This window comes from Salvelinus namaycush, chromosome 10 (genome assembly GCF_016432855.1).
Source record: "Salvelinus namaycush isolate Seneca chromosome 10, SaNama_1.0, whole genome shotgun sequence".
Classification (NCBI taxonomy): Eukaryota; Metazoa; Chordata; class Actinopteri; order Salmoniformes; family Salmonidae; genus Salvelinus; species Salvelinus namaycush.
Genome location: NC_052316.1, coordinates 12,095,850 through 12,108,469, shown reverse-complemented (window position 1 = coordinate 12,108,469; position 12,620 = coordinate 12,095,850). Strand labels below are relative to the sequence as shown.

Genomic DNA, 12,620 nt, shown 5'->3' with positions numbered 1-12,620 from the left:
GTTAGTGTCTTAACGACCGTTCCACAGGTGCATGTTCATTAATTGTTTATGGGTCATTGAACAAGCATGGGAAACAGTGTTTAAACCCTTTACAATCAAGATCTATTTGGATTTTTCCGAATTATCTTTGAAGACAGGGTCCTGTAAAAGGGACGTTTCTTTTTTTGCTGAATTTAGTTTAGCCAGGGAAAATCGGGGAAAGTGAGCTTGGGCCTTGTGCACATGTGCGCCAGCTGGGCACACTAGGCTAATGCAGGAGACAGATTAGAGTTTTTATGCCCTGATATTATCAGGAGCTGTCAGCGGAAAGTTAAACAATTCAGAGACTGAAACGAATAAATCAGATGGTTTATATTTAATGAGAGAGAATCGATATACAATCCCAAAATCAGCTGTAACTTTCAATAGTAAAGCAAGGCTTAAAATTATGTTTGAGTGAACCCAGAATACAGAGAATGAATGGTGAATTCGCTTCTGGACACAGTAGACTCCTCACCACTCTATAAGCTCTTTGTGAGGTCCAGCAACTATGTACTGGTAGGTCTAGGCCTATCATCTAAATTATGTTCTTCGGAAACAAGAGGCAAAACCACATGGCTTTGAATGTTGGGGACATTTATTATCAGGCCCACAAGCAAGCTTATTTCACTCATAACCTGAGTGTTCAAAGCTAAGAGTGTTCTTTGAGACAAACATTATTTTTCTAGTAACACTGGACAGCAAGTAAGGCAGAGTCATATGACTATCTATCATCAGAGGAAGCTTAGAGAAATCTTAGTCATCATGACTAGAAGCAGACACGTTAGAAAATACTTTGAATTTCACTCTGATATTTTGACATGTCAGGGATACACTTAAACAAGAACCTGCATGATTCAGGTTCTGGCCATTTGTGATGTATTATATTGAAGGTTGTATAGTCTGTTTTGTCAGTTTATTTTGTCAAGACTTATTTAGAATGTATTTAGAATTTGCAGTATTGATCCGGTTGCATATCAATTCCTGGCATGCTTTTTCTATTGACCTTATTTGCACTTCCTTCTCTATTCTTTACAAGAGTCCTGTGTCAAAGCTATGAACAGCACCACAGTAAATCTGAAAATAGCACTATAGGTACAGTTGCACTAAGGTCAAAGATGCACTATGTACTCCACACAGGTTAGCGTTTTTCGTCATGAAACTTGTTCTGGAGGCAGCTGTGCAGAGTGGTCACTAGCTGGCACAGCCACAAAGTCATAAAATCTGATTTTAAACCTAACCTTAACCTTAATCCTAGCCTTAACAATAATGCCGAATTCTAACCTTAAATTAAGACCAAAAAGCACATTTTTGTGCTATAGATGGAGCCTTAAGAGACCTTGAATCCTGATGGGCTGAAGTGATGTCAATGTTGCCCTAAAGAGTAGACACGATTCCCGCCACAAGATCAATATGATCCCTGCCAATGCGATCAATCACTTTACAACTATACTGTTCTATATCACGGGGGCAGATGTCCTGAGAGGACGAGCAGTCAATCCACTTGAAGTCATTTTTGTGGCATGTGGCGTAGGCTGCTCTATCTTTCAAGAATGCACTGTTGAGAGCTGACTAAATATGTACACAATGGCTCACATCTTTTGAGAGACAGAATGATTGGTCTGTAAAACCAGCAACCCATAATTAAAGAGGTGTTGTAAGTATCAGGCAGTTCAGAATGTTCCACTTTGTGCGAAAAGCTTTGATTCCTGTCAGGTGCAAGAGAAGCCGTCAGTGGACTATTTCCTCGCCCACTGATATCTTGTCACGTTGAAGGGAACCGATTTAAATGTTTCTTGATGCACTGCCTTGTCTTCTTGTGCCTCTGGTTTATCGATGTTCCAGAACTTAGTGTCTTATTGATTACTACCACTAGTTGGCCTTGGTGAACACTGATAAATTGCACTGTGATGGATGAGGTTGCTCACTTTTTGTACTAGGTGTGTTTGACAAGGGGTTTTAAGCAGGCCCTGTGTGGATATTTGGCACTTTGGATTCTGTATTGTTTCGTCTGTACTTAGAACATGGCCTCCACTGCTTATCCTAGGCTTTACCTTTTGAAGTAGGCATTTCTGAAGTGTTGGAGGCCATTTATAGAAACACAATGTAATAATAGTACTGCTCTGTGATCCGCCAAGAATCAGTATTGGAACTCTTTCCATGATACTTCCAAATACAAGGGATATTTTCAGTCAGTTGACAAACTCTCTCTCTCTAATCTTTCAGATGGCTTCAGCTACAGCTACCTATGGACAGAAGGAGTCTTCAGACCAGAACTTTGACTACATGTTCAAGATCCTCATCATTGGAAACAGCAGCGTGGGCAAGACCAGCTTTCTGTTCCGCTACGCAGACGACTCTTTTACGCCAGCCTTCGTCAGCACGGTGGGCATTGACTTCAAGGTGAAGACCATCTACAGGAACGACAAGAGGATCAAGTTACAGATCTGGGTGAGTTTTGGAGATGGCCCCTTTCATACGGTTGATATGTCCCTGTAACGAAGAATTCTGTCCCTATATTCACCCACTCAAAAACACAGCCTAAAGTTAGTTGAACTTTCAATGTGTTATCACTACACTTTCAACCATCTAAAATAACAACCAAATTCCAATGGAAAAACAATTTCAGATTTTTGGTTTAGTTGTCACCCAAATGTCTATCACTGGACTTTCAACCATTTAAAAGCACAGCAAAGTTCAAATGGGAATACAATGTCATCATTGTGCTTCATCTAATAGCAGAAACAAAGGACCTGGACTGCAGTTGAGATTAAAAGTACATAGTGCAAGTGATCAATGCCGTTCGAGATTTTGCGTAGATTATTATAGCAATAGGTAGACCTGTGATGACCTATGCATGCTATCTTGAACAAGCACGCTTTATATGATTACATAAGAAGGAATGCATAGTTACAGTAACCTAAAAATGTGGCCATGGATATGTTAGTCAATTTAGGTTGAATGTAACATTAGTTTGTAAGATAGCCTTAAAGGTGCTACACACACATGTGGAAGCTAGGTGAATTGCAACAACACTTAGGTTGAATACAAACAACTCTCCCTCCTCCTCTACATCCCATTTCCCTGCAACATGTTGGAGACTTTGTGTCTGTGGAATCTAGTGGAAACCACTCGCGCTTGAGCCTTTAACTTTCAGTTTTGTCCACCAGCTTTAAACAGCTGAAAACAAGATATTTCACAGCGATTTTGATGGTGCAATGATTCTGTTTACTATGAATTGCTTGTATTGTCACATAAAATGAAATTAGGCGAACAATTTAGAATTTTAGCAACCAGGTAATGGCATGGTGATTTTCTGTGGCTGAATGGCATTATTGGAAACTAAGACTATTCTCATGGCAGGTCTGCCAGTTTTGACTAGCAGAAGCAACTTTTCGTAGCAGGTTAGGATAATTAACATGGCAGGTTAGGAAAAGGGTTAGGGTTAGCTTAAATGCAAAAATTGTCCCCGACGCGACTTGAACATACAGTATCTCGATAAAACCAGGCCTGCCCTGAGAACAGTCTTGGTTTCCACTAATGTGATGCTGCATTTCTGTGTCTTTTTACTTTCGGTTTTGTACATCACTTTCAAACAGCTGAAAATACGATTTTATTTGTAATTTAAAATATATTTCACAGCGATTTAGATGGTGAAATGATTCTTTACACTATAAATTGCTTGTTTTGTCACATGAACAGAATCTTTTAATTTTATTATTATTTTTGTACTTTTTACCCCTTTTTCGTGATATCCAATTGGTAGTTACAGTTTTGTCCCATCGCTGCAACACCCGTACGGACTCGGTTGCGGCGAAGGTCAAGAGCCATGCATCCTCTGAAACACGACCCCGCCCAGCCGCACTGCTTCTTGACACACTGCCCGCTTAACCCGGAAGCCAGCCGCACCAATGTGTCGGAGGAAACGCCGTACAGCTGGTAACCGAAGTCAGTGTGCATGCGCCAGACCGTCACAAGACGTCGCTAGAGAGCGATGGGACAAAGACATCCCAGCCGGCCAAAATAAATGTATGTAGTGTTCTGTCCTTGAGCTGTTCTTGTCTATTAATGTTCTGTATTATGTCATGTTTTGCGTGGACCCCAGGAAGAGTAGCTGCTACTTTTGCAACAGCTAATGGGGATCCTGATAAAATACCTAACCCAGACGATGCTGGGCCAGTTGTGCACCGCCTCATGTGTCTCCTAGGATCGAACCCGGATCTGTAGTGATGCCTCTAGCACTGCGATGCAGTGCCTTAGACCGCTGCACCTCTCAGGAGGCCAACATTATAGAATTTTATCAACCAGGTAATGGCAAGTCGATTTCTGCCATTGATGATTCTGCTTGTGAGATGATAACCACGTCTCTGAGAGACGTTGATGGAAGAGAGGGGGGGTGCAGCCTGCCAATTTGACATCGAGCCAGTCTGGCTTTTGTTGACCAATAGGAAGGCTGAACAATCTTTATGTCATTTCGTGTGGGCCCAAAAACATTATATTTTAAAACATTGTGAAACACTATGATTCCACTGAAATTACAATGCACAAATATTTCATATAGCTCCTTTAACTTTAGGCTATTTACTGTATTACAAAGTAGTATTGAATTGTGTTTGGTTGACAATGCAACCAAATATCAACATATAAAAGATTTATCTACTGTATTGGATAGTTCCATCTGAACCACTGGCTTAATCCCATTCTTTAACTTTTATCTTTGGTTAACTTGTAGACATGCTAATAAGCTATTTATTGTATTTCAAAAATAATATTGAGTTACATTTAGCGGACACCCTTACCCAGAGTGACGGCATACATTTTAATACTGGTCCTACATGGGAATCGAACACATAACCCTGGCATTGCATTTGCAATGCCCCACCAACTGGGCCACATAGGAATTGTGTTTAGTTGTCAATGCAACCAGATATCAACATTTTAAAAATATTTATATTCTGTTTGGATAGTTCCATCTGTAACACTGACTTAGTCTGGCTTTAATTCCAGTTTGTCTACACATTAATAATTGATGTTAAAAATCAAATCAAACTTTAAATGCACTTCAAATAAAGTTTGATTTGGTTGATTCATTTTATTTAACTTAGATTTTTGTTTGAGATGGAGATGTGAATTAAAGCCAGACTAAGTCAGTGGCAAAGGTGGAACTATCCAAGTAGAAGATACTTCTCCTTCAAATGTTGATATTTGGCCTATTGTGTTGTCTATTTAGTTGAATTCTGGGTTGAATTCAAACAGTTGCTGTTGATGATTTTGCAAATGCTATATAGGCCTAAATAGCATCATTGATGATTGATAAAGTTCACATTTAATTTGCTCTGTTAAACCTACCCTTTGGAATAACTTTAATAGTGAATCTATTTCATTTTTAAGTGGGGTCCTCTCAACAATCATTCTCATGATAGCACATTGCTAATAATCAATGACAAATATCATAGCTAAGCAGGGCTGGCCTTGGTTAAAACCTTGGATGGAAGACCAAAGGGTAGCTGTAGATAGATCAATTAGAAGGTGCTGCCCAGACTATTTAAAAAACAATTCTGATAGTGGATATAACGTTGACAATCTGACATTTTAAAGGTACAAATTCAACATATTTTATACAAGGTTTATGTTGAAATTTGGTTACCATGATGACATAATACTGCGGTCGAAATGTCACCCTCAAAACAACAGTTTACGTTCATTACTTTTTTCAAATCCAATGTATTTCCCACATAGATTCCACATCACAATACATTGACAAATTATGTTGAAACAATGTTGATTCAACCAGTTTGTGCTGTGGGGCACTGCAGTCTCTACTGCACATCCATATTGTGTATCAAACACTGCTATAGTGGGCTGGTGAAAGAGGATACGTGTATGTGTGTTGAGGAAAGGCTTGTTCTGTTGTCAGCCTTTTCCCAGGGCAATGACTCTGAAGTGTGCACCCTCCCCCATTACTACACATTTCTCTTGAGTATATAACCCCCCCCACCACCTATACACACACTGCTCCCCATTCCCCACTTCCCAGTACAGCATACAGTCAGCTTAGCACACACTCAAGTGTAGTAAAATTGAAAAAGCTGTGTATGCTGATAATTCAAATATGACCTAAAACATAAACAAGCACATTTGTTACACACCATATAATGTACATATTTCACCCAATTTACATATTTACATGTGTATTCAGATTCATTATGCATGCTAGACTTTGCTCATAAAAAAACAAACAATTTGACTACTACCCTAAAATAAAGCCTAACCAGCATAGTGTTGTGTGTAATGGGGATTGGGGCTGATGTTGCTCCACAGTTTAGAGAGATGCAGTATTAGGGTTGTCAGGGAGGCCTCATTCCCTGAGCATTCATTAGAGCTTAGGCCGTAACTCAATCTGCCCCCTCCACCCCCCGGCTTGCCAACCAAGGAAGGGAGGAGAAATTTGGCAAGTCACAGTGGAAATGCGTCAGGAGCTGTAAAAGCTACTGATACCCCATCATCATCTGTTGGCAGCAAAAGCAGTCTGCGGGTAGACTGTTTGAAATCACCGGAGGGTTTTAATGTTCTGTCGTTATTGGTGTGCGTGGGACGATCGCTGTCAATGTCAATTTGACTGTGGTGCATGTCAATTTGGCTGTGGTGCTCGTTTTAATGCAACCTCCGTGTGTGTGTGTGTGTGTGTGTGTGTGTGTGTGTGTGTGTGTGTGTGTGTGTGTGTGTGTGTGTGTGTGTGTGATGTTTCTAGGATACGGCAGGGCAGGAGAGGTACAGGACTATCACCACCGCTTACTACCGCGGTGCCATGGGCTTCATCCTCATGTATGACATCACCAATGAGGATTCCTTTAATGCTGTGCAGGACTGGTAAGTGATTGCTCAGGAATGTGGTGTGGTCATGTGACCATATGGCAAATAGTAGTACAACAGTGGACAAACATAGACCAGTGTTCCTTAATACAGTACAGGCCTGACTGGAGGAGGTCTAATTGGCACCAAAGGTTTGTTGACCTTTTCTTCATAAAGGCCTACGGTGTGCTAGGTCCAAACACTTGTAGAATCTATACCAAGGTGCATTGAAGCTGTTCTGGCTCGTGGTGATCCAATGCAATATGTTGGTGTTTCCTTTATTTTGGCAGTTACGTGTATAGTTCTAGTTAGTTTGAGATTCAGGATTGTAACAGGGACCATGTTGACACCAAGTGGCATTTTCCACTCCTAATCACTGTCCTCAATCCTATGCAAAAATACTATTAGAAACAGTAACCGATTAAATTACCCTAACATGCTGACTACACTGGCCATGCGCATGCGTCTGCGTGCGCCATTGTGAACCAAGTATATTAATTTTGAGGCAGGTCAAAACACAGATGAAACATTCATGGACATTTAGCTAGCTAGTTTGTTGCTAACTAGTTTGTCCTGGAAGATGAACATTGGGTTGATATTTTACCAAACATGCATATGGTTCACTTTTTAGCTACTTCTTTGTATACTGAACAAAAATATAAATGCAACATGCAACAATTTCAACAATTTTACTGAGTTACAGTTCATATAAGAAAATCAGTAAATTGAAATAAATTTATTAGGCCCTAATCTGTGGATTTCACATGACTGGGCAGGGGCCCACCCATGGCTGGGGAGCCAGGCCCAGCCAATCAGAATTAGTTTTTCCCCACAAAAGGGCTTTACTACAGACAGAAACACTCCTCAGTTTCATCAGCTGTCCGGGTAGCTGGTCTCAGACAATCCCGCAGGTGAAGAAGCTGGATGTGGAGGCCCTGGGCTGGCGTGGTTACACATGGTCTGCGGTTGTGAGGCCTTTTGGACATACTGCCAAATTCTCTAAAACAACGTTGGAGGCGGCTTATGGTAGTGACATGAACATTCAATGTTCTGACAACAACTATGGTGGACTTTCCTGCAATCAACATGCCAATTGCACATTCCCTCAAAACTTGAGACATCTGTGGCATTATGTTGTGACAAAACTGCATATTTTAGAGTGGCCTTATATTGTCCCTAGCTCAAGGTGCACCTGTGTGTGTAATGATCATGCCGTTAAATCAGCTTCTTGATATGCCACACCTGTCAGGTGGATGGATTATCTTGGCAAATAAGAAATGCTCACTAACAGGGATGTAAACAAAATGTGTGCACAAAAGTAGAAGTAAATAAGCTTTTTGTGCGTATGGAACATTTCTGGGATGTTATATTTCAGCTCATGAAACAAAGGTTTAACACTTTACATGTTTAGTATATAATTTTGACCCGGAGTCAGACAAAATCACGTGTTTCTTTACTACGACGATTAATCCCCAGACAAAAAGTGTCCACGTGGGTTTGTATCTTCCTGATATCCAATGAGGAGGGGACTTGGGTTTGTATCTTCCTGATATCCAATAAGGAGGGGACTTGGGTTTGTATCTTCCTGATATCCAATAAGGAGGGGACTTGGGTTTGTATCTTCCTGATATCCAATAAGGAGGGGACGTGGGTTTGTATCTTCCTGATATCCAATAAGGAGGGGACGTGGGTTTGTATCTTCCTGATATCCAATAAGGAGGGGACGTGGGTTCGTATCTTCCTGATATCCAATAAGGAGGGGACGTGGGTTTGTATCTTCCTGATATCCAATAAGGAGGGGACGTGGGTTTGTATCTTCCTGATATCCAATAAGGAGGGGACGTGGGTTTGTATCTTCCTGATATCCAATAAGGAGGGGACGTGGGTTTGTATCTTCCTGATATCCAATAAGGAGGGGACGTGGGTTTGTATCTTCCTGATATCCAATAAGGAGGGGACGTGGGTTTGTATCTTCCTGATATCCAATAAGGAGGGGACGTGGGTTTGTATCTTCCTGATATCCAATAAGGAGGGGACGTGGGTTTGTATCTTCCTGATATCCAATGAGGAGGGGACTTGGGTTTGTATCTTCCTGATATCCAATAAGGAGGGGACGTGGGTTTGTATCTTCCTGATATCCAATAAGGAGGGGACGTGGGTTTGTATCTTCCTGATATCCAATAAGGAGGGGACGTGGGTTTGTATCTTCCTGATATCCAATGAGGAGGGGACTTGGGTTTGTATCTTCCTGATATCCAATGAGGAGGGGCCGTGGGTTCGTATCTTCCTGATATCCAATAAGGAGGGGACGTGGGTTTGTATCTTCCTGATATCCAATAAGGAGGGGACGTGGGTTTGTATCTTCCTGATATCCAATGAGGAGGGGACTTGGGTTTGTATCTTCCTGATATCCAATAAGGAGGGGCCGTGGGTTCGTATCTTCCTGATATCCAATAAGGAGGGGACGTGGGTTTGTATCTTCCTGATATCCAATAAGGAGGGGACGTGGGTTTGTATCTTCCTGATATCCAATAAGGAGGGGACGTGGGTTTGTATCTTCCTGATATCCAATGAGGAGGGGACTTGGGTTTGTATCTTCCTGATATCCAATAAGGAGGGGCCGTGGGTTCGTATCTTCCTGATATCCAATAAGGAGGGGACGTGGGTTCGTATCTTCCTGATATCCAATAAGGAGGGGACGTGGGTTTGTATCTTCCTGATATCCAATAAGGAGGGGACTTGGGTTTGTATCTTCCTGATATCCAATAAGGAGGGGACTTGGGTTTGTATCTTCCTGATATCCAATAAGGAGGGGACTTGGGTTTGTATCTTCCTGATATCCAATGAGGAGGGGACTTGGGTTTGTATCTTCCTGATATCCAATGAGGAGGGGACGTGGGTTTGTATCTTCCTGATATCCAATGAGGAGGGGACTTGGGTTTGTATCTTCCTGATATCCAATAAGGAGGGGACGTGGGTTTGTATCTTCCTGATATCCAATAAGGAGGGGACTTGCAGCACGTGGAGCGTCTCAAATAAACCCAAGTTCTATTTTAACGTTTGGCTAAGCAGACGCATGTTTACGTGGGTAAAATTATTGAATAACATGTATGTGTACATTTATTTTCAACGCTTGCTTACATAATGTGGCCAGTGAAGTTTGCGTGTAACCAAATACTATTACTCACAATAACCCAAAATAAACGTTAATCTTATCGCAAGCTGCATTATTCCAAACTCATTTTGGATGACCCTTGAATGTTGGATAAGTGCAGTGAAAATGTCACCTGAGCTTTCAATGGCTCTGCAGTGGACCATATCTCTGCAGTCTGCACACTGCAATCTATGTTCTTAGTAAGAGTGGTTTATTGAAACAATGTTTCGATCCTCAGATCATCATTGTGTCTCTTTGACCTCAAGCACCTGCTCAAAACCACTGGATGTGTGTGTAATCTTTTCCAATACTGAACCTTTCTGTATGGCTGCCATAGGTCGACCCAGATTAAGACGTACTCGTGGGACAACGCCCAGGTCCTGCTAGTAGGCAACAAGTGTGACATGGAGGACGAGAGGGTGGTGGCAGGAGACAGGGGCAGGCAGCTTTCTGAACACATGGGTGAGTTCAAGTCACACAACACCAACTCACAGTGCCCACCATAACTACATGAGCTATACAATTCAATGATACTGCTGATGTTAAGAAGTACCATTATCTGATGATTTGATTTTATCATCTGAGTTGTCAGCAACAATAACATGTATAATTAGTTTGCAATCGCTTGGTAGAAGTTCTTATCCAGAGTAAATGCGATCAGGAGGTGGAACAGCATCATAAGCAAACATAAAAAGAATTGTGCCGTATTGGCTGTTGAACACAGATCCCACCGCCACCACCAAATGTCATGACAAAACACGAAGTTTGCTCACAATAGCTTCAGAAACCAATGGGAAAGATTACTGATCACGTATGGCTAGTTTGGTAAACATTTAAATCCAACACCATTATAACACCATGTTCCAGGGTTCGAGTTCTTTGAGGCCAGTGCCAAAGATAACATCAATGTGAAACAGACGTTCGAGCGGCTGGTGGACATAATCTGCGAAAAGATGTCTGAGAGCTTGGATGCCGCTGACCCGGCAGTTACAGGGGCTAAACAAGGGCCCCAGCTCACCGAGCAGCCCGCACCCCCCCACCAGGACTGTGCATGCTAAAGCTGAGCAACCCCCCCCCCCCCTCCCCCACACCATCAACTCATCCTCAGGTCCCCTCACAACCCCCCCTTCCCCACAAATCAATGAATCACTCCATATGGGTGAATAGGTGATGTTCACTCTGTTTCTCACATGATTCTCGTGTCCTCTGCTTCCTTTACTCGGGTCCTTAATGTGGTCTTAAATTATGAACTGGAATGTCTCTATCCAGAGTCTGCCTCAAATCTTCATCATTGTTTACCTTATTTTCTCAGACTAATGGTTTTCTGATAAAAGCCTTTGTTAGAGACGGATGGAATTCCATATTAAAGTGTGTGTTGTCATAAACAGGTCAATACTTTGGAAACAGAGATATTGAAGCCTAGTGCATATATACTGTCTAAGTCCCCTGTCTCTGTGTGAAATACAAGAAAACATATATTGGATTGCATCAGTCACTGGTATAACATCATTCCAGTCTCAAATTGTTGTCCAATCAGCCTTTTTTCTTAAAAAAAAAATGTACCTTATGTTTTGTATACTGGTACCGCTTTCCTTTGTAAAGCTTTTCGCGTATGAAAAAACAGTAAGGGAAATACAAACAAATTATAGATAGGTAAAAAGAAACAGAGACATTCTTTATACAGTACCAGTCAAAAGTTTGGACACACCTACTTATTCCAGGGTTTTTCTTTATTTTTACTATTTTCTACATTGTAGAATAATAATGAAGACTTCAAAACTATGAAATAACAAATATGGAATCATGTAGTAACCAAAAAAGTGTTAAACAAATCCAAATATATTTTAGATTTGAGATTCTTCAAAGTAGCCACCCTTTGCCTTGATGACAGCTTTGCACACTCTTGGCATTTTTGACTGGTACATGTTTGGTTTAAATGTGTATGTAAATAATGTGCATTATCTAATATCTAAGGGATCCATTTGAAAAAATAGATTTTTTTAAAAAGCATAAAGAAACGATCTATGAAGATATGAGAGGTCAATGTTGTAGATTTTCTCTGAATCAATTTATTTATGGTTTAATTAATCTCATTGTCATCCCCCTATGCCCATTTACACTAAACTTCTTTGCTCCTACTACCGCTCTCAGGTACTTGCTAATACACTTACTAAGAGCTGTTAAGATTAATGCTAGTTGCATGGAAAGAGGCTGAAACCACAGAACCAGAGCATAGCTGAAGTATATCAGCATCGCTCACCTTTTACATCCATTTCAATTATCTTATTTTGTATTTTTGTGAGAAATAATGAATTACAATGTGCATGTTATATCAGAGGCAATACTTGGCTCCTTATGACTTGAAATAGGATACAAGAGACTGCACAAGTGAAGTTAAATAATATAGAAATCATACTGTGTCCTGTACAATAACATAGGTTAAAAAAATATGTTTTGCTCAGTTTTGGCGAAGGCTGTTTTTGTCCCACTGCTTGTAAGTACTTAAAGGTAGATATGACGTAGGTGCACAAGTAAACCAGGGCCAATATCCACAACAACTAAGAGCATTAAAGAGTGAGGGTAAACTTCTGCTGTT

The 12,620-nt window shown here is 41.0% G+C and overlaps 1 protein-coding gene across 1 annotated transcript; it reads left to right on the top strand.

Moving 5' to 3' along the window:
• Nucleotides 1-2,232: 2,232 nt before the first annotated feature.
• On the top strand, nucleotides 2,233-11,082 carry LOC120054424 (ras-related protein Rab-3A). Its single transcript, XM_039001841.1, has 4 exons — nucleotides 2,233-2,469; nucleotides 6,770-6,888; nucleotides 10,362-10,486; nucleotides 10,892-11,082. Exons 1-4 carry the CDS (start codon nucleotides 2,245-2,247, stop codon nucleotides 11,080-11,082), a joined length of 660 nt encoding a protein of 219 aa, XP_038857769.1. The 5' UTR covers nucleotides 2,233-2,244.
• The last annotated feature ends 1,538 nt before the right edge of the window (nucleotides 11,083-12,620 follow it).

Bases quoted from the DNA above. Each gene is read 5' to 3' on its own strand.
- LOC120054424 (XM_039001841.1), top strand. From the start codon at position 2,245: ATGGCTTCAGCTACAGCTACCTATGGACAGAAGGAGTCTTCAGACCAG. The intron at 6,889-10,361 runs GTAAGTGATTGC...TGGCTGCCATAG, and splicing joins TTTAATGCTGTGCAGGACTG to GTCGACCCAGATTAAGACGT. The intron at 10,487-10,891 runs GTGAGTTCAAGT...ACCATGTTCCAG, and splicing joins GCAGCTTTCTGAACACATGG to GGTTCGAGTTCTTTGAGGCC.